Below are 22,548 nucleotides of genomic sequence, written 5' to 3'. Positions count from 1 at the left end.
GAGTTAAATGCCCCAGAGAAGGGAGAGAGAGGGACAAGTGTCCAGCAAGAGAGAGTGCAATTTCTGTGTCTCCTTTCTTATGAAGCCAGTTTTTGCTATCCTTCCTGGGACTCTAGTTGGACAGGCTTAACTCAACCTGGGTCCGAGTCCTGACTTTCTGACCCGCCACCCATAGTGGGGACTTGGGCCATCCCCTTCCTGTTGCCAGCACAATAGGTAGTTAAAGAATGGGACTGAGACTGACCAGAAATGGGTTTTCAAATGGAACAAGGGGGCACAATTTATATTAGATTCATACACAGGATTACATGACATCACAGAACTAATAATCGTCTGAGGCTGGATTTAAACCCGGGAAGATTAATTTCTAATTCCAAGTCTAGTGCTCTCTCCACCTAACTGTCCCAAATATCATGGCCCCAAATAAACTTACACTTCTTCAGCTTCAAGCATTCCCTAAGTCCTTCAGCATGTGACTTGTTTTCAGACTCTCCACCATCCTGGTTGTCTTTCTCTCTGCATACTCCCTGCCTTCTTGAAATGAGATGCCATTGTGGGCTAGCCAGCAGAGGACGATGAAGCAGTTATTTCCCTTCTGGATACTAATTCACCTTTTTCCCACCTTACTGAAGGAAAAGCTGTTTTCTGACAGTCTAACATACACCATAGTGGTTGCTGTTATCATATTCTCATATTGCCCAGAATCTCCACCAATTTCTAATACTAATTCTAAGCTAATAACTAAGTAATAATCTTCCTCACAACACATTCAAACAGACCAGAGCACACACACCCACATCTCTCCCTCCTCACCTCCTAAGGCAAATGTGTTTTTCAAAAATTATAAGCTTCCTGTCTCACATCTAAAAGCTTTCTTTCTTCTTGACTTTCTGGGTCCTGAATTTCAATATTATATTGCAAGTGAAGTTTTTAGTCACAAGAGTACTTTTGACAATTAAAATACCAAACCAAAATAAATAGGACAATTATTTAAACAGATTAGCCCCTTTCGTGTTTGACCTATACAGAAGAAGGCCTGGGACAATGTCAGAACATTTAAATTTTTTAATTTTTAGACCTGCTCTGTAATTCTATTGGAATGAAGAATTTAATGTGAAAAAATTTAGAAATTTATATTTAGAGTTATCTGGGGCACTGAGATGGAAGATGACTGATAAATAATCATAATGCTATATGTGTTTTAAAGGCAGAACTTAAACCCAAGTCTTCTCGACTCTTAGGACCATTCTTCTATCCCCTATACCATGGTTCCTCTCCTTGATTACTATAACCTGTAAGATTAAAATTAATATCCAATAACACCAAATATTATATTTTATAAGCTTTATTAATAATCACTTGAAGTAAAAGAAATAAAAGACAAAAAGTAAAAGCCTGAGTAAAGAATTTTCCCAGCTGCATTCGCACAAAGAAAGAGCGAGGGATGAGGTCACACACAAACTTTATCTCTAAAATAGGATGCTGGGAATTGGAGTCCTGAGTAGCAGATTCTAATTATACAGACCTTTGGCAATTCAAAACCATTATTGGTGGGTTCGTTATGTCTGTGTTCCTAATTGTACTAACTTGCTCTGACCTTTCTTTCAAGCTCCAAGCTCAGCTTGGACATGACTGCTGATTGAAAATTTTTTCTACAAATAACCCCCAAATTTAACGTATTGAATATGGGAATCATCTTTTCCCCCAAGGGTATTCTTTCTGATATCTTTTACTTTTTTATTTAATTTTTTAATGAACAAAAATTTAATCCCCCACAACACTGTCTCCTTCCCTCTTCTTCTTCTCCCTTTTTACCCCCCATTGGGTAAAAAAAAGGGGGAATACAAAATTTTTGTAACAAATATATATAATCATGCAAAACAAATTCCTTCATTGGCCATGTCCAAATAGCATATGTGTTTCCTTCTGAACCCTGGATCTATCACCTCTCTGGGTAGAGTTCCATGAAATTGTGATTAGTCATTGTGTTGATCAGTGTTCTTAGATCTTTCAAAGTTGTTTGAATTTACAGTGTTATCAAATAAATTGTCTGGTTCTGCTCATTTCACTCTCATCAATTCATAGAAGTCTTCACAGCTTTCTTTGAGTCTCTTCCCTTGCCCATTTCTTACAGCACCAAAGTATTCTATTATATTTCTATATCATTTGTTTAGCAGTTGATGGACACTTCCTTAGTTTCCAGTTCTTTGTCACTGGGAAAAGAACTATAATTATGGGGAAAATATCTTTTCCCTCTTGCTTTAATATCTTTGAAATATGGGCCTAGTAATGTACTGCTAGACAAAAGGTATGAACAATTTAATGACTATATGGGCATAGTTCCAATTTTGTTTTCCAGAGTAGCTGGACTATTCAGTTTACAACTCAATTAACATTACAGTGTATTAGTATCCTTGTTTTCCTATAATCCCTCCAACATTTGTCTTTGTCCCTTTTGGGGGCACCTTTGTCATTTTGATGAGTGTGAGATGGAACCTTTGTTTCATCTTTGTAGAATTTTTTTATGGCTATTGACAGGTTGGATTTCTAACTGCCTGATCATATCTTTTGAGCATTTATCAGTTGAAGAATCTTCCCTTTTTCTTTTAATGGTACCATAATTTCCTAGTCCCCCATATTTGAAACATTTAAACCTATTAAATTCCATATGATATTAATATCAACATTGGCCTAAAGATTGTTTTAGATTCTGTTATCCATTGTGTTATCATTCCCTCCCAACTTTTTGTCATCTGCACGTTTTATAACCATGTTAAATATGCCTTTAATCCAAGTTATTTATTCAGATCCCTACACTAGGGGACATGTTTCCAAGTTGATAGTGAACTAATCTAGTTCCATAGCCATAAGGAGCACGATCCCAATTGCTGAAACCAGAGTAGACTAGGCAGCCTGAGACACCTACTTTCCAGCTCTAAAACTTGATGGTTCTATGAAGGTTAAAAAATGACCCTCATAATGAGATTAATGTGATTCTGTTAGCTAAACAGTGGATTCTTGTATCCTCGTGTTTATCCTACATGAGAACTGGCTTCCACATCTAGGTAGGGGTTAAGTGGCTCCAGTGATGGTGACTAGACTTTGTAGGACCAGGGATCTGAGTTGGTCATGACAATGGAAATTTGTCCACTTTACTCTTCTACCCTAATGTTACCTTCCTCTCATTTCCTAAGTATTAGAATAGTATTTGGGGAGTCTCAGGTAGTCTCAGGTACATTTGTTGTTTGAGGAAATGTTGTGCAAGTTTTAGAAAGTATTTAATTTCCTTTAGTTGATACTGAATTGGGATATGCAACTTTGCTCCAGTAAAGGCCTAGCAAAAAAGAGATTTGACTTGTATGAAAATTATCACCAAAAAGGAAAGGTAAATACCAGTGTATTACCCTGACCTAGCTTGGAGAAGATGCCCTAACAAGTGTAATTCATAAGGTATACTGAAATAGAAATCAATATTTCTTGTTTGTGATCATGCTATTGGTGGTATTCTCTGACCTCCCAGCCCCCAACATCATTCTGATCTCTTTCCTTAAGTTTGCTGTGATGTTTAGAGTGGAAAGGGCAATGAGTATGCTTTTCAGTTTTTGAAACATGAATAGAATATGAAGTGAAAAAAGTATGTAGACCGTGTAATGCTGGTGTTTTTAAACATCCATTATTCCAAATCTGCTCAGATAAAAATTGATGGCCCTAAAATCCTGGAGCGGCTCCTGCAAACTATTTTTGACAGTTATGTGCCTTTGTGTTATTTAAGAGAAGAAAGAATGTTTTTTAAAGGACTTTTAGGGCTGGCAAAAATGTTAACATTATGCTTCATGGGTCTCTTTGTTGAACTCCTCAGTTGCCCATGATAGATTTTCTTAATATTCATGTAGTGTGGAAATCATCACGTGCTCACTGTCCTCTTGCTACAAACATGCTCACATTGGAGCCACTTCAGACAAAGGTTTGCTTAATTTCTCTGGGCCTTCTCCCAGCAAAAGGAGTAGGTAGGACTTCTAAGGTTCCTTCCAACCCTGTCTTATAAGACAACCTCCATGACATAACATTCTTCACTACATAGGAATGTTCTGAATATTCTTTTCTGAAGGGAAAAAAAAAAGAATGGGACATTTAAGTGATACATAAACCTTCACTGATGTCAGAGAGCTAATATACATTTAAAAGGCTACTTTTTGTATTTTGTTTCAGGACTGCAGGAATTTGATGAACAGCTCATCGCCGAAGTACCCGAAAAGCATTCCCACAAGGCATGTCCCAGGCCCTCTGAGAATGAGGCGCCACCATACCTCCTGGCCCCTCTGGCAGACAAGCATGCTAGTACGGAAGCTGACCTTGAAATTGACCAAGCGTCCTCAGTGATGCCATCGCCTTTGGATGCTAAGAAGCCCGAAGACATCCCTGCAGTTCTTGCAACTTCCGGTCAGAATTTGTCCTCTAATGAATCAGCAGCCGTACAAGACAACTCCGTGACAGAAGACAATATGGGACTCACCCCAGAGGCTTCCAAGGATGCCGGGTCGAAGGCCAAAACCTTGCCTCCAGAGTCAGTGTCCAGCAGAAGCAAGCTTCGGAAACCCAAACCAGTCTTGCTAAGGATGAGAACAACTGGAGGAGAATCCTCAGAAACTGATCCTATTGTGGAGGACCACCCAATCCCCAAAGCATCCTATCAGTTCAATCCAGATGAGCTTGATGAAAATATAAATCCTTTCATGTTAGGAGGTTCCAAGATCCCCAGTTCTCCTTCTGCGGTGAAGCAAACCTTAAGTTCTTCAAATGCAGATCCCAGTGATTCAAGGGTAGAGTTGCTGGAAGAATCCAGGGGCTCACCTTTGAAACTGGAATTTGATTTCACAGATGGCTTCGAGGGCACTGGGGTTAAGAAGCCCCTTCCTAGGAAACCTTCTGGAGGCAGGAAGCTAGTTAGCAAGTTGGCTGTGAGGGCACAGAAAGATGGAGTCAGCAAGCCAGCCGTGGCCAAAGCTTTGGAAAAACCTTCAGGCCTATCAGAAGAAGAAATTCCTGTCCAAAAAGCCTCCTCTAAGCAAGAGACCAACCAGTCGGATGACCTGAGCTTTAATGCCTTTGGAAGCAGCTCCACTTTGCAGAACTCCCCACCCTTCCCAAAGGGGTCGTATCACTTTGACTCAGATAATTTTGATGATTCCATGGATCCCTTTAAGCCTATGAAGACCTTAAGCAACTGTGGGCCAGCTAAGTTTTGCTCCTTAGATGGTAATCAGGCTAATGAAATCTTAGAATCTCAGCTGTATGAAGTACAGGGTGAGGAGGTGAAGAAAGGGACAGCTTCCCCCAACAAGGCAAAGTCTCGTTTGATAACGTGAGTGAGGATGGGTGCTGGGGTAGTTCTGTTTTTTGCTCTGCTTCTGGGGCTTGCAGCCAGCAAGAACTTTGGGCACTTAATCAACTTGGGAGGTAGGGGAAGGGACAGAGATGGATGCTTGGAGCTTTAGCCTAGAGTTTTCACTACTTTGCCGAACACATAAGATTAGCTATTATACATGAGAATCACCAGAGGCATTTTTTGGTAACTTTCACTTTTATTTTTGAGCAGGTAATAGCTTTATATGAATTTTTTTGTCTTTTGTGTTTTGTTCTATTTTTTTTTTAATAGTCTAAAGCAACACTGGTGATAGGCTGCAGAAACTCTGCATCATCCATCAGGGGTCACTTGGCTTAATACCTAGGATGAAGATAATAGCACTCTTCTAGTCCTACACAGAATCATTCCCCAGACACGTTTCATCTGAAGTCAAGACATTTGTCTTCATAACTAAAGACAAAACACAATGCAGGAATGTCTACAAATCAATAGCATAGGGGTTTCATGATGTATCATTTTTATAAGTAATGATTAAGGTAATAGTTCAGAAAATGGATCCATTAATTGAGCTCAGAAAGATTTGCTACAAATTATTTAGTTGTATGTGATGTGAGATTTTCTTCCCTCAGTTCTCCTTTGCAAGTAAGTACCTTTTGAACTATTAAAGTCTTTGAATATATAATCCACTGTCTTAGAATACAGCTCCAAATGTAGCATTCCACATTTCAACATTTTGTGCCTTTGTCCTGTTTTTCAGAGATGATAAGCTGGACTGTTGGCTTAAGAAATAGAAAGTGAGTGTCAGAATTAGAAACACAGGGCAAAAACATATAACATTGGTGTATCTTGAAGTTGAATGGGAAAAATGGACGATAGGAAAGGCTTATGCTAAAAGTCAAAACAATCCTGGTTCTGCCACTGATGTGCTTTGTGACCTAGTCATGGGCTGTGAGATTCCTTCCAACCCCTTCAAACCTCTAGATGATGATAGAAGAGGGCTGGAGGTTGTGGCAATATCCAGGAATCATAAGGGCTAGACAACCATAGAAACCATTCAAATGTCCAAAAGTTCCAGAGCTACTTGAATTACATTTTATCTTTAGTTATATAGACAAATGCCTCAAATTTATTTTTTAAAAACCCTTACCTTCCGTCTTGGAATCAATGCTGTGTATTGGTTCCAAGGCAGAAGAGTGGTAAGGGCTAGGCAATGGGGGTTAGGTGACTTGCCCAGGGTCACACAACTGGGAAGTGTCTGAAGCCAGGTTTGAACCTAGGACCTCTCAATCCACTGAGCTACCCAGCTGCTCCCATCAACTTTAGACTGAATGGGCTAAATGTCTAGGTAACATCTGCCCAGTTTCTTCGGTTCTTTTGCCATTCTCTTTTCCAATGTGTCACGCAGTAGACATTTCAGTGAATTTGGGAGACAAATAACCTTGGTTCAAGGCCTGACTGACATTTATTAGTTTTGTGATCATGGATAGGTTTGACCAAGTTTTCTTTGAATTCTAATTCTCTGCTCTGGGGATAATACTACCACCTCTTGCAATGACCAAATGAAGTCACGGATGTCCAGTGCTTTGTAACTGATAAATGTCAGCCAGGGAGAGGGAACAGAGGAAGCTTGGGTTCAGGAACACCTGGATTCCCGGCTATGTGCTGCTAGTCAGGCACCAGACTGTTCTCTGCTACTAGACCTTCCTGACGGATCTCCATTGCTGGGGAGGGAGGGTTTATCCACTCTGGGATTTCTTCCACACTAGTGAAATCATATATAGATCAGGACCAAGAGAAAAACAAAACAAAACAGATACACACATTTCTATTTGTGTGTCTATATGTATATTAGTATTATTTCTTATTAATTGGGCCCTGATCCCCAGATAAATGAAGTGCTGAGTAAGTGTATTCATAGTGATTATTCTCCCTAAGAGGGGGAAAGATTAGGAAGGGCAGTCTTCATTCAGCCCCAGAGGGAAGAGAATGGTCAATCAGAGGAGACAGCTGTCATGCAGGATGGACAGTCACGGAGTCTTCTTGTAGAGAAGGCCTACCTTTCTCCACCCCATCTGGCTCTTGGGTACCTTATTCAGGAGAGGCCAAGGGAGAGTCCCAGGCCTGATACTTAAAATCTATGGGACAGTGTGTGGGGATGCGACTTCCCAGCCTCCGTGCAAGGATGCAGACCCAGTGATAGGTTGGACTCCCATACTTTCACATACACCACAGGCTTGTCAGTCAAGATCTTTGCAACACACAAATAATGATTTCTTGTCCTGACCCAGTTTCTAACCATTGGTAACCTAGATGAAATTTCTATATTTTATGTTTTTGATATTTAAGTTAAAATGTAAACTTAGTCCAAAGGAATACAATTGAGGTCCTGAGGGCACCCTATGGCATAGAGTGCTGGACTTGGAGTCAGGAGGACCTGAGTTTAAATCCAGATTCAGATACTTACTAGTGTGTGACCCAGCAAAGTCACTTAACCTCTGTCTGTCTTTGTTTCCTTATCTGTAAAATGGGGATAATAATAGCAACTACCTCCCTGGGTCGTTGGGAGGATAAAATGAGATAATATTTGTAAAGTGCTTTGTAAATCTTGGTACTTTAGAAAAATGTTGCTATAACTACTACTCTCAAATAAGATGAGACACATGAATCTTCTTTGGAAAAGATGTCATACATTTTCAGTTATTCTTGAAACCTCATCGGTGTGCTTGAGTGGCTGGAGATCTCAAAACTCATAAATGCATAGTATTAGGAGGTACAATGGCTAGAGTGTCAGAAAGACCCAAATTCAAATCCTACCTCTAGCATTCAACAGTTATGTGACTCTGGGCAAGTCACTTGACTACTCTGTGCCTCAGTGACTTCATCTGTAAAATGAGGACAATAATAGCACCTACTTGTCACAAGGATCCATTGAGAAAATATGTACAGCTCTTTAAACCTGAAAACTCTTTAAGTGCTAGTTAACATCGCTCTAAGTGTTCTGTGCATTCATCCATAAGTGGTCATTGGAAGTACTCATTATTGCTACAGAGCTGTCAAGATAGTTTTCATGCCTTTCCTTGACTCAGTGTTAGAAGGAATAGCCTGATTTTGCTTACACTGATGTATGCAACACCCTACCTTGTTTCTGTAGACTTGAGGTTTGCAATCATCATTCGTTCTCCAGAGGTAACTAACATCCGTGAACTTGGACATTCTTTATCTGTACCAGACATCACAGAGAGAATTACAATACTTTACATCTACCAAGCGAGAGAGAATATCCTAGTCTTTTTACATGATTTTTTTTCTCCATCTGTCTGTCTTTCCTGTCTCTTTTATTTTTTTATTTTTGGTGCATCAGGACTACTGAACAAGTGAAATTTCTCTGTTTTCTGTTGTAAGTACTCTTCTGTGGTTTCTGGTATTCTTGGGGTGGGTTGGCTCTCTGTCCTCCTCACCTTCCTTCTGCAGCATGTTGGCTTCCGCCTCCGAATTTATTCTGATGCTGTGTCCTTGCATTTCAAACTCCACTTCATTAAAAAGCTGAGCCTTGCAATTGTCTGTATGTGAAGGAATGGAGCCTGGCCTCCTAGCCTTAGGTGTATGAGCTTGCTTCCATGGCATGGCACTTTGTAGTGTGTCCTGAAAACAGTAGAGATAATGACCCAGAAAGCTTCTTAATTGCCCCTGAGACAGAGAAGGTAGCCATTGTTTGGCTTCTGTCCTGCTACCTGACATTGGAAGTACAACTGGCCTTTGTGTATAGGACCAAGTCCTGGATTTTAGAAGTTTGAATATCTACTGAGTCAACTTAGCATCTCTCACAACTTCAGGCTGTAACCGAGGTTTCAGTGACGGATCTAGTCAGCAGATTTTATATAAACCAAGTCTGTTCTAAAATTATGTATATGTTGGGTATATGATTTAAATGAAATAAAAAGGATTTTAAAAGACAGATGTATCCTCTTTTCTGAAATAAAAATATGGAAGTGTAATGAGATTGTCTAACAGCAAAATCCTGTGCTTTCTCAAAATAGCAAGTACTCTACTAAATTGTTTTCCTTTTCCCCCCAGTTCTGGCTGCACATGGTACACAGCGTTCATCATCTGTCTCATTACTAATAGAATGTGAATGTCATTATATTAGGGTATTGCAATATTTGTACTGTTATTCTCTATAACTATATTTCTATAATTCTCCTTTGACTATAATTCTCCTTTGGTTAGTAAGTGGGGCCAAGCTCAGTTTTCTTTTTCGAGTTATTTCTAAGGAATTTGACAAACTAGTTAATATAAAACTTATTTGAGAGTCATGTTTTCTGATCAGCGACAAAATCTCATTTGTTAGAGACTGGAAAAATTAACTTCTTTGGTCCTGAGATTATAGTTTTAGGGAATGTGCTGATAAATTCCAGCATCCTACAGCCATTTGAGAGTTTAGTCTTCGAGACTAGCTTGTGGAAGCAACTGGAGTATTTTTCCTTTAAGATTGAACCCAGTGGTAGTTTCTGCCTCTCTCCCTTTCCCTATGGAAGGACAGGTAGAGTTTGTGATGGATCAGGCATTTTCCATCTCTGATTTATTTGTAGACCTCTCTTTGTGCAGATTCATATGCTTTTAGCCTGTGTCTGCTGTACCACTCTCTTCCCCACTCCACAGCCTAGAAACTAGGAATAAGATTCTAAATAGACCTATTTTTCTTTCCAGGAGTGGCTGTAAAGGAAAGAAGTATGAAACTCAGTCACTTGGTTTGGATGTGTGTTCTCAGGTATGTCTTAAGTCTGTTACTCATGAGTCTTAATGGATCATAAACTTTTTATTTGGGAATTGAACCCAGTAAAATTGCCAGTTCCAACTCCACCATTACACAACTCATGGAAACTGGACCCTGGAAAAGACAGATCTACACATAGAAGATTTTATACAAATACACACTATTAATAAGTACATATATGTGTGTGTTTATATAAAATTTTCTGGGTAATCAAATTTAATTTGGGACTTCCATCTCTTTTTCCCCCACCCCCAATTGAGAAAGCAAGAAAGTAAACCAGCAAAAGACATTAGATTTTAGGGATGGAGTATACTTTCCAATTTATCTGTTTATTTTTTAGCTAGAATGGTTATGGGGTAAAGGGGTGAGTGGAATATGCCCTTTCTCTCAAAATATTTAAGTAGCTGATTTACTATTACTTTGAAGTATCTACAAAGGGTAATGAATGGGAAGACCCAAGCTCGGTGTAAGGAAGCTTCGGCAGTCAAGTCTTTTAGTAAGTATTTACTATTAGATTCCAGGCACCAGGTTAAGCACTAACAACAAGGATGATTTGCTCCGGGAAAATGGCCTAAAGGAGAGAGCATCAAGGACAGGTTCAGACTGGAAAAGAAGAGGTGGACAGATCCTGTAGGGAGAGTGCAGGATAACAGATTTGGTGCCCACGGGCTTTTAGAAGTTGCCAGAACGTCTTCAGTACGTTGGATAGGTCTTATATAGAAAGAAATAGAAAAGAATTGCACAGAGTGAGATCCTTGGTACACCAGGAGCCCTCGCTGGTCGAGGAGGACCCACAGAAGTGTGTGTTCCTCTGAGTGTTCCCCTACCCTGGGCTAAGCGTCTGTTTCCTTCTATAGGATAAAGGAGCCATTATCTCCCAGATCCCAGACATTTCAAATAGGGATGGCCATGCCACCGATGAAGAGAAATTGGCTTCTACGTCATCCAGTCAGAAACCGTGTGAGGCCGAGGTGAAAGGTGAGCCAGAAGACGACGTGGAGTACTTTGAATGTTCCAATGTTCCCGTGTCTGCCATAAATCATGCGTTTTCATCCTCAGAAGCAGGTACGGGAGCCTCTCTTCTATGTCTTACTTAATAAATTAGAGCATTCTGAAGGCCTGGAGCAATAGCTGCCTCATGAGAAGGTTAGAAGAGTTGGATCATTGGACCTAATGGGGGCCGGGGGAAGAGACCCCTGGAACAGAGGACTTGGGCCAGCTCTTTTTCCTTTTTCCTGGACTCTTAAAGAAGAGGGCTTGGAATCTCAAAATTGGAAGAAGAAAGCCTATGGGCTAGGCCCCTCTTAAGGCTCGGGCCCTTTTAGAAGGGCCCAGTGAGTGATCATCAGCTGCTCCGTACAGACCTCCGGTGATGGGGAGCTCAGCCTCCCAAGCCTGCCTCCACGTTCTAGAGTATGAGCCTAAACAACAGAATCCTAATCGGAGCAAGGTGGCTAGAGCTTTGTCCTAAGTCATCCTATTTGTAGGATGCTTAAAGCCTCTGGAGACCTTTCTTGGCAGGCACAGGAGGGCTTAGCACATTCACCTTCCCTCCCGCTGCAGCCCGGCTTGAGCCAGCCTCCCCCTTTTCCATCCTCCACCCCAATACCGTCTGGGCTTGTTGCAGAACCTGAGCGACTGAGGAGGGAGCCGGCTCCCCGCAGAGGCAGTTCCTGGCACTCCATGCCCATGGGGGGCGAGGCCCCACCTCAGGAAAGAGTGTCCAGGGGACAAGTGCCGGGATGGACAACAGACGGCTCTAAGGGGCTGGCCTCCCCTTGCTGACGCTGATGGTGGTGCCTGACCAGTAGTGAGCAAGCCGTATGGCTTCCCCATTCCCCCATGGGTACATACCTTGGGGAGAACAGCCCCCACCCACCTGGCACTGCCCGGCACACAACTCTTGCTTGCTCAAGACAAGTCAGATCATTCTTCCACTAAATAACCCCACAGATATTTGAAGAACCATCACGTCCTCCTCCCTTCTTCCCACAACTCTTCTCTAGAGTCATCCTCTGGCTTCTTCCATTGATTGTCATGTGGGACGACTTCTCTTCTTCCTGGTTTCCTTTCTCTGAAAATAATTTAGCTTGCCAACATCTTTTTATTATTTAAACCTTTACCTTCTGGCTTAGCATTTATACCCAGCATCAGTTCCAAGGCAGAAGAGAGATAAAGGCTTGATAATTGGGGGTCAAGTGACTTGCCCAGGGTCACATAGGTAGGAGGTGTCTGAGACTAGATTTGAACCCCGTCTGACTGCAGGCCTGGCTTTCAATCCACTGAGCCACCATGTTACTCCTCAATATCTTAAAGTGCAGGACCCAGAATTGGATGTGATCATTCAGATTTCAAACCAAGGAACTGTGACTGTGACCTCTTTGTTCTGGATGCTGTAGTCCTATTACTATCACCTGAGGCCACGTTAATTTATTTGGCTGCCTTATAATACTGAATCCAAAATTCCTACATCATGTAAACTTTGGTACACCCAAATCTTTACCATCCTTCACTTGTGCAGTTGATTTTTTTTTTTTTAGTTCAAGTGTCAGACTTTACATTACCCCCTATTTTTTTTTTTAAACCTTTACCTCCCCTCATAGAATCACTACTGTGTGTATTGGTTCCAAGGCAGAAGAGTGGTAAGGGCTAGGCAGGGATGGGTGGTTAAGGGACTTGCCCAGGGTCACATAGCTGAGAAGTGTCTGAGGCCAGATCCTGGCTCTCAATCCCCACTGAACCACCCAACTGCCCCCCTGCCCCATTATTTTTTATCTTATTTGAATTGGCCCACCATCCCAAGCCTTTAAAGATTTTTTGATCCTGATCTTATCTTCCAGTATATTAGCTGCCCTTCCTAAATCCTTCTGTCGTCTGCACATTAGATCATTCTTGGTAGAGAAAATAGAAGCAAATTAAGAGTTAAATAGTTAGAGCTGTACAATCCCGGCTTCTCCTTATTGTCGCCAACATATATCTCTGCCATCAATACCCTCATCCAAATTGTCAATAAAATACAGTGAACAAAACAGGGCCAGAGAACTTTGTCCAGATTGATACTTAGTAGTTATTAGTCATCACTCTTAGATTGTGTCTTTTAACCAGTTACTAGATAGAACCATCCTAACTGGATTATTATCAGTCCACATTTTGCCATCTTGTCTGTTAGTATGTCTGAGGAATTTTATCAAGATATTTGCTAGCACCCAAATATATAATACCTTCCTCATTTCATTGATAAACCAGTTTAATAGTGCTGTCAAAAAAGGACGTGAAATTAGAGCAATCTGACTTGTTAACAAAATTCATACTGACTCCTGGTAATGGGTACTTCCCTAAGTGCTCCCAAACAGCCCTTTATGCATCCATCCTAGTGCTTCTAGGAATTGCCATCTAGTTCCCTAACCCACATAGGCCTGAAGAGTCTTAGCAGATGAGGCTTCTAACCCATCAAAAATCTCTCCTAGTTTCCTCAGATCTTTTATACCCTAAATGTAATTTGTCCAGATCAAGCAGCTTGAATTTATTTCATCATCACCTGTTAGGCTTTTGCCATCTCACTTATTACATATTTCAGTTTCTTATGAATCATTTTTTTAACCCTTACTTTCTGTCTTAGAATCATTTCTGTGTATTGGTTCTAAGACAGAAGAGCGGTAAGGACTAGGCCAGTGATAACAAACCTATGACATATGCTGAGGATGAAACATTTGCTTTAGTGTAGTGTAGACACTCTGTGCACTATAGATTACAATTCTACCTATATTAATTTATCTATTTTGGTTTATTAAATATAGTTATATACTAAAATTATATATTTTTGTTATTTAAACTATAAATATTGTGAAAGAAGTGATATATCACCCGAGTTATGTTCATTTTTTTTTTTTTTTGGCAAATTTTGACATACCAAGCTCAAAAGGTTGCCCATCACTAGTCTAGGCAATGGAGGTTAAGTGACTTGTCCAGTAATGAGGTCAAATTTGAACCCAGGATCTCCTGTCTCTAGGCCTGGCTCTCCATCTACTGAGCTACCCAGCTAGCTGTCCTCTCTTATGAATCATTTCTATTTAGTTCTCATTCTGGAGATCATTAATTTTGAAAGCAAAATGGGAATTAAACCAAAAGTGATCCAACGAGCTCAGTAGAGTTTTAAGCTTTAATAATCTAGTTCTACCTTCTCTAGATCAACCACCTTCACTCTTCTGTCTTCTCAGAGCAAGGGACTTATCACTTCCGTTTTCTCCCTTTTTTTCCAATATGACTGAAAACTTTTTTGTCTTTATTATAAATCCATCCTTATGGATTTATAATAAGGCATTCCCTTTCTTGACAGCGTCTATTTAGGTATTTATTCTCAATTATATGCCCTTATCTGTATTTGACTAAGTATTCTTTTTTTTTTAACATTTATTAATATTCATTTTTAACATGGTTACATGATTCATGCTCCACCTTTCCCCTTCAACCCCCCCCCACCCATGGCCGATGCGCATTTCCACTAGTTTTGTCATGTGTCCTTGATCAAGACCAATTTCCAAATTGTTGGTAGTTGCATTGGTGTGGTAGTTTGACTAAGTATTCTTTTAAGAAAAAAGCCACTGTCACTTATTGCTGGGAGATCTCATTTACCTTCATGGTAAAGCCACTGATTCAGTTCCCCACCTTCTGAGCTTTGGCATAGAAGCATCAGAGCCTCTTGGTCAGTGCAGGGGACTGTGGGACACTGTGGGGACAGTCGGATGGTTGGGCTTCTATAAATAGTCAGGCTTGCAGGCATTGGAGAGCCAAATTGTTCGCTGCATTTTGAAACTTGGACCTTAATGATCCAGTTGAAGCCCAAAGAAGACACATTAAGCTCAAGCCACTACTATTGTTGGCTATTTAAAGTTATTAGGACAGTTCTGCCTCTCATTTAGCAGATGAGGTTTGGAATTGCTCCTTCAAATGCCAAAGTAAACATTATAAATCATACTTGGGCCGCTAGGTCCCTCAGTGGATGGAGCTCAGGGCCTAGAGTCAGAAGAGTTCAGAATGACCTTGAACAGTTAACCAACTACGTTACCTTGGGCAGGTCATTTAACTCTTTTGCCTCAGTTTCCTCATCTGCAAAATGAGCTGCAGAAGGAAATGGCAAAGCACTCTTAAGATCTTTGCTAAGAAAACCAAAAATGGAGTCACAAAGAGTGGACATGACTGAAAAAAGTCATATTTCTCATTCAGTAACCTAATTGCTTTGAAACTTTTGTGCCCACAGATAGGTGGATATTAGATAAATATATTCTGTGAATAGAAAGGTAGTTTTGGCTCAGTGGATAGACCAGGAAGAGCCAGATTCAAGTCCTTCCTCTGACACACAATGGCCATATGAGTCTTAACCAGCATTCCAGGCAACACACCAAAAGTCCCTTCTTGTCAGTAGAGGGAGTTTCCTTTAACCAGTGAAATCAAAGCACAGACTCTTGTCTTTATTCATGAATAGGGCGATAGAGAGCTAGAAGCACTCCTGAAAAACCTCCAAGCCTGCTGCCACTGGGGAAGTGCTCTAGGGGGGACTTGGGGAAAGGCTGGGGCCAGGCCCAGGATCAGGGGTCGGCAACGTATGGCTCTTTCTGCAGGAGCCATAAAGTCAATTTTTTTTCAGGCGCTATTATAGGAGCATGCACTGTGAGTGAGCACTGTACGGGTCTCACAAAATTACATTTTAAAAAATATGGTGTTTATGGCTCTCACAGCCAAAAAGGTTGCTGACCCCTGCCCAGGACTGAGGCCTGAAGCAATTGTAATTTGCCCCAAAGAAGGGAGGATCCACACAGATGAGCTCACAGATAGTCACCAAAGTCTGAGTGCAGTTTTTTTTTTGGGGGGGGGGGTATTTTTTTTTTTCAAACCCTTAACTTCTGTGTATTGGCTTCTAGTCAGAAGAGTGGTAAGGGTAAGCAATGGGGGTCAAGTGACTTGCCCAGGGTCACACAGCTGTGAAGTGTCTTAGGCCGGATTTGAACCTAGGACCTCGCGTCTCTAGGCCTGACTCAATCCACTGAGCTGCCCAGCTGCCCCCCTGAGTGCAGTTTTATTAAACTTTAATAGCTTAAGACGTCTGGGACATGTGTTGGCTCTGCATTATAGAGACAGGCTTGAGAGGCAGTTGTGGCCGGAGTCCAGAAGTCCAGGGTTTGGGCACTTTCTCCCCATATTTCTCAGTGCCCCACAATATCCTCTGAGATTATTGGTTGCAGGAGAGGTGCTGACCTGCATCAGTGGAGGGGGTGCTCCACATAGTTTCTCCACACTGATAAAATCACAGGCCTAAACCAAAAAGATCTATTGGATGTAAACATAAATATCTATGCTGTAGAACATTTAACTATGTTTCTGTGGTTGGGTATTATCTATTTCCTCACTAGATATAGACCTTTCAAGATCAGCCAGGTCCACATCACTCCTAGAGTCCAGTCTAGCTTAAGCTCACCCAGGCTTGCTGATAAAATAATACTCATCTTTCTTTGTGTTTGTCAGTTTCTGATGCTGGAGGTGCACCTTCCCTGACCGACACTAGATGGCAGCCTTGCCTCTCCCCACTGCAGGTGCTCCTAAGGCCTCTTGGCTAACCACTGCAAACCAGTTTTTCCTTGGACTTTTAATACCAAATAGCAGGATTGTACATTAGGTGACCACTCGCTTTTCTTTTTTTTCTCCTTTTTTTTAGAATAGATTTTATTGGTATATTTTATTAGTATATCTTAGCCCCATTTCCTTGTTTTCCTCCCCTTCCTAGAGAGCCATCCCATGTACAAAAAAAATTTTTTCCTTTAAAATAAAAAGAGAAAGAAGAGGAAAAACTCATCCCAAACATCGAAAAAAAAAATTGAAGATACACAGTTCCAACTTTATGTAAAGAATTTTGAAAGAAATTCACATTCTAAAAAAAGCCACCTGTGTTAACTTTACAGTACTACACTTTCCAGTACTGCCCCCCGATTTTGCGTGCCACGGCCTCCCATCCCTCCACTAAAGAAAAAAACCTAAAAAAAAAAAAAACAAACAACCTCCAAGTGAAAGCAGAAGATCAGAAGTACAGAGAGACTACCACTGCTACCACTGGATTGGGGAATTGGCTCTGTTCTGCTCCCCCCACCCCGTTTTCTATCTTGTCTGTGCTTGGATGCTGCATGTCTGTCCCTGACCCCCACACGTTGCCCATCCTCTTTTGTCTGTGTCTGTGTCTGCCCCGTGTGTGCTTTCTCTTCTTGCCAGGCTTCCTTAGGGCTAGCCCTCACCCTTGGATATTCCTCCTCCTGTCCCAGGTCTCCTTAAGCCATGTGCCTGCCCACTTCCTGCCTTCCTCCCTCCTTCACATTCATATTATGTAGAGATCTGCAGAGTGTCCACTTAGGTAAAGGGAGAATTGTCTCTATGCCATGTTACTCATTTATGGACACACGCCCTCCCTCCTCCAACCTGCAAAAGTAGTGGGAAAAGGTGCCAAGTCCTCAGTTATAGTCCAACCTTTTTGTTTTATATTATCATAGTATAGCCTGACTCTGATGAAACTGAAGAGTTTCACAAAGGATACTTTTAAAGTGGGAATAAATAACCTTTTTTGTGTTACAGACCCTTTTGGTAACCTTGAGAGCCATAGCAGGTCCTCAAGATTTTTTAAACACATAAAATATGCTGAATTAAAACAGAAATCAATTATATTAGAATATAGTTATCAATATTTTTTAAAATACAAATTCCCAGGCCTCTTGTTAAGAACCCCTGTTTTAGACAATTTTCCTTAAAGATGCACAAAGTATAGATTCTCTGAAATACCTATAACAATGGTTTTCTATGTTTTTAGGTTTAGAAAAGGATACCTGCCAGAAGATGGAGAAGGATGGCTCCAGTGTCTCGGTATGTTCAGAACTGGGCTTTCACACAGCCAGGTGGAGGAGGGGGCAAGAGGAGAGGGTAGTTTCAACGTTAGTCCTGTGTAGTCAGGAAGGGCAGATACATGTTTCCCAGAGAGCTGCTGTTTCCTAATATAGAGTTCTGCCAGGCCCAGACAGTAGGGGACCTCTTGATGAGTGAGAGGCCTGATGTTTTTGGTGATCCCCTCTAAAAAGACCTCCCCCAAAAGCACGGTCACTAACCACTGCTTTTATTCCATAGTTAACCAGGGGACAGAGATCTCAGATTGATGGCTCTTAAATTGGTAACTGAAAGGGACTTCACAACACTGGGGCACTAATACATTGTTGGTGGAGCTGTGAACTGATCCAGCCATTCTAGAGGGCAATTTGGAATTGGGCCCAAAGGGTATAAAACGGTGCATATCCTTTGATTCTGTAATAATACTACTGGGTCTGTATCCCAGAGGTCAAAAAAAGGGAAAAGGACTTGTTTGTACAAAAATATTTTTAGCTGCCCTTTTTGTGGTTGCCAAGAATTGGAAATTAAGGGGATGTCCATCAACTGGGGAATGGCTGAGCAAATTGTGGCATATGATGATGATAGAATGCTATTGTGCTGTTAGGAATGATGAACAGGATGATTTCAGAAAGAACTATGTGAATTGATGCAGAGTGAAATAAGCAGAACCTGAAGAACATGGCACACAGTAACAGTAATATTGTAGAATGATCAACTGCGAAAGACTTGGCTATTATTGGCAATATACTGATCCAGGACAATTCTGAGGGACTTAGGACAAAGAATGTTATTCACCTCCAGGGAAAGAACTGTTGGAGTCAGAATGCAGATGAAAGCATATAATTTTTCAATTGTTTATTTGGGTTTTGGTTTTATAAGATTTACTTATAAAAAATAATATAAAAATAATTCACTTAAAAAATTAACAATGTGGAATATACACAATTTTTTAAGTAAGGTTAGTTTGCAAAAAGAAGGCATAAGGCAGCAGATGACACACAAAGGCTAGAAATGTAGAGATATCATTAAAAGTTTAGTAACTCATAAATGTCTAAAATGTATGTACTGTTATATTTTTTAAAATATCATGCAGTATGTTCCCTTAAATTCATTTAAAATAATTTTTTCATATTTGTATGTTAAAACATTTTTATACATTATTTTTACTTTAAAATGTCTACATGTAGCCTCTGTCCAAAAACTTAACCCAAATTATATAGTAAGGTGTACTATAAACACCATAAAAGAAAAAGTAAAAATTCAAATTTCTTCTCTGGTAGAAAGGAAAGATCAAATTTTTTTCCAGATTTTTCCAGATTGGGGGTGGGGGGTGCTGTGCTGTGCCCCTACTCCCTGGGATATGGAAGAGATACCTGTAGTTGTTGTTTTTAGGCATTCATACAAGCCTTTGTCAGCCACTGAGGGTCTTAAATGAATGAAGATAGAGAACCATAACTCTGCTTTCACTTTCTAATTGGTTACATTTGAATAATAATATTAATCTTAGCTTATCCTGCAGTCCTTCCCAGCCTGCTTTCATTCTGTCAGCTTCCTTCCTATAACCTGCAGAGCTCTGGAGACACTTTGTTGTTGTCATCCAGGAGGGGAGATCACTTAAAGCTGGTGGGGAGGTGAGTAAGTTGAACACTAGACTCGGTTAATGAGTGAAAAAACCTTCTTGTGGCTCATGGAACACAGGAGGGGAAAGACAGACAGGCCCAGTGAAGGGAAAGGACAACATTTCTTACTTACTAGGATAGTCATATGGCTACAAAGTTGGTTGGGAAGCCTTTTTTAAAAAAATGACTCCCATGTTCCCATTGACTTACTGAGGAAACCGGAGCTCTCAAAGGGCCTGAGCGCTACTCGGTGTCAGGGTGATCTTCGGACTCCCAAGGTCGGCGCTCTTCTTGCCCTGCAGATGGCCAGCACTGGCTGGTAGCCGGCGCCTCGGATCTGCTCGGCAACTGAGCAGTATTTCTGGATAGGACCCTGATCTTAGGGACCAGACACAGTGTCTGTGCCCCAGCATGAACGCCGACTGGCCAGACCTGCCGCGGCCTTGGCCAATCAGAGTTTTGGTCTCTCCAAATACATGTTACCTGTGCTAGCCTTTGGCCCAGGTCAGCCGTCACGATAGAATAATCTCCCTCCTTACTTAGCTTTGCACCTTGGAACCCCCGAGCTCCCTTCCGAGACCAGCCCAAGAGCCACCTTCCGGAGGCCTTGTCTAATGCCCCAGCCCGTGCCCTCGCCTCGCAGGACCACTATTCCTTATATATCTCGTATTTACTTCATCAGGAAGTGTTGTATCCCCTGGTGGAAGAATAATAATAGTAAAAGCTAATGTTTGTAGGATAGTTTCATGTTGTTGGAGAACTTTATGCTGTTGTATCCTATTCCTGCCACAATCCTATGAAGTAGATGCCATTATTATACCCACTTTATAAAGAAACTCAAACTGAGAGGAGTTAAGGGACTTGCCCAGGGAGTTACACAGCTTGTAAATGTCTGAGTCTGGATTTGAACTTGGCTCTTCTTGACTCCAGACCCAGAGTTTCATCTACTGAACCCCTGGTATCTCACAAGAAAGACATTTTCCTTCCACTAACCCTGTGAGATCAATAGTGCAAGCATTATTATTTCCTTTTTATAGATGGGGAAGCTGACGCCCAGTGTCTTATTTGTCTGTGACTACAACAGTAAACAAGAGGAAGGGCTGAATTCAAATTCTGCCTCAGTTTCCTCAAGCCATTTCCCATAATGAGCCTTCTGCCTCGAGACTCGCTTTCTCTGGCTGTGTGCACCATACTATAAATTCTCCTGACTCTTAGAGCTCGCTCAGCATCTCGGAGCCCTTCCTTTTGGCTTTCCTTGGGCCCCCCGGCCTTGCCAGTTAGTTATTCCTGTGTTTTCCTTATAGTTTCTTTTACCCCTCGTGTTCCCAGGTTAGTGTGACTTTAGTGTGAAGTATAAACCTCCTTTTATGCTTCTTTGAATCTGTCATTCAGCTTCTTTCCTGCCCCGCTTCCCAGCTAGTCCTACATCTAGTCTATCCAGTGGTCGTGTTCACCCCAGGTAGGCTTATTATAAGCCAGTGTGTGTTGTAGGCCATACTGGAAGAGATTAGAGATGGGCACCGTCGGGCAGTTTCCTTGAAAGCTTCAGCATGCTCAGGAAAGGTTTCAGAAGAAACTTTGGGAACATTGCCGTATGATGTGCCCTGATGTTAGCCATCCTCATCAGTGCGGTCGTCTTAGACAACAACTGTTTATTCAGCGTACCCAAATATTTTACTCAGAGTTATTTCAAGCATGGTCACAAGCTATTCAAGTCAGGACAGAATTGGGTTAGGCAGGCATATTGGAGCGATTCACTTTCAGCGTTTGGCTATAATCAGCACCCCCTAAGACCTCTTTTTTAGACAGGAACATCACTACAAACACTGTTTTTAAAGACTGTTCTTCCCCTTCATTCCTTAATATCTGCGTGGGGAGGAGGAGGGGAGTAGCTTTTTGGATAGAAACTAAGTTTAATCTGGCCTGATACATACTGGTTCTGTGACCCAGCCAGACAGGTCCCATAGCCCCCAGTGCCTCCAGCCTGCACTGGAATCTCAGTTCCACCCTCCCTCTTCCCCATTGCTGCGTAGAGTTGTGTTGTGGGTCCCCACTTCACAGACAAGGCTCACCACCTCCTCCACACCTTCAATCGGGAAGATGATCTTTGTGAGTTGCTGCCAGAATATATTTATCATCCAGTGGAGAGCATCTCTGCAGGCCGACCCCAGGCAGTGGTGACAGAGCTTGTCTCCGGATCTTAGCCAAAGGCTGGCCAGTGTGACAGAACCTGCCAGGGGTTGTAGCCTCTGTCATAGCCTGGGAAGAAGCAGGGTCACCCCTGCTCCGACTGAGAAGGTACTGGGGAAGAACTGGAGCACAAGTCCTTAAGGACAGACCTAGCCACATCTGAAGCAATCTTTACTCTGATACTCCTTAGAAGCAGTTGAGCTCAGTTAAAATAGCCTTGCATTAGGAGGCAAGTTGCCTGGGTTGCTAGCTCATCAATAACTAACTGGATCACAGATTTAGAGCTGTGTGAAGAGTGAAACAAACTCTGTCTATCAATCAGCAACTTTTAAGTTTTTTTTTTATTTTAAATCAATCAAAAATTTAACTACTCCTACTTAATACCTTACCACAAGTTCCCAAGTTACTTGCTAGAGTAGGGTGACAACTCTCATACTTGGTGATTGGTAAGAGTGAGTTTGATTCACTCTTCACAGACAGGGACAAGGGAACCCAGCCTTCTTATTTTATAGACAAGAAAATGAAGACCCTTTGAGGTAAGAGGATGACTTCAGGCTTATCATTTCATTTTTGTAGGCCAATTTCCTTAGATATAAAATTAGAGTCACAATATCCACCTACATTATTTCAGAATTGTTAACTTGATAGGATGATATTCTCAATCCTTTAAAAGCATGAATGAT

General features: G+C 41.4%; 1 protein-coding gene across 1 annotated transcript in view; it reads left to right on the top strand.

The window, feature by feature from the left end:
* TACC1 (transforming acidic coiled-coil containing protein 1) overlaps positions 1-22,548 on the top strand; it is a 74,698-nt gene that overhangs the window by 36,479 nt on the left and 15,671 nt on the right. Inside the window, exons 3-7 of the mRNA XM_044659541.1 lie at positions 4,210-5,362; positions 8,727-8,762; positions 10,073-10,133; positions 10,997-11,204; positions 17,986-18,038. Of these exons, the coding sequence (XP_044515476.1) occupies positions 4,210-5,362; positions 8,727-8,762; positions 10,073-10,133; positions 10,997-11,204; positions 17,986-18,038 (1,511 nt within the window). The remainder of the gene's footprint in view (positions 1-4,209; positions 5,363-8,726; positions 8,763-10,072; positions 10,134-10,996; positions 11,205-17,985; positions 18,039-22,548) is intronic.

Source organism: Gracilinanus agilis, chromosome 2, assembly GCF_016433145.1.
Source record: "Gracilinanus agilis isolate LMUSP501 chromosome 2, AgileGrace, whole genome shotgun sequence".
Taxonomy (NCBI): Eukaryota; Metazoa; Chordata; class Mammalia; order Didelphimorphia; family Didelphidae; genus Gracilinanus; species Gracilinanus agilis.
The sequence above is the reverse complement of the archived record's forward strand: the minus strand, read 5'-3'. Positions and strand labels throughout refer to the sequence as shown.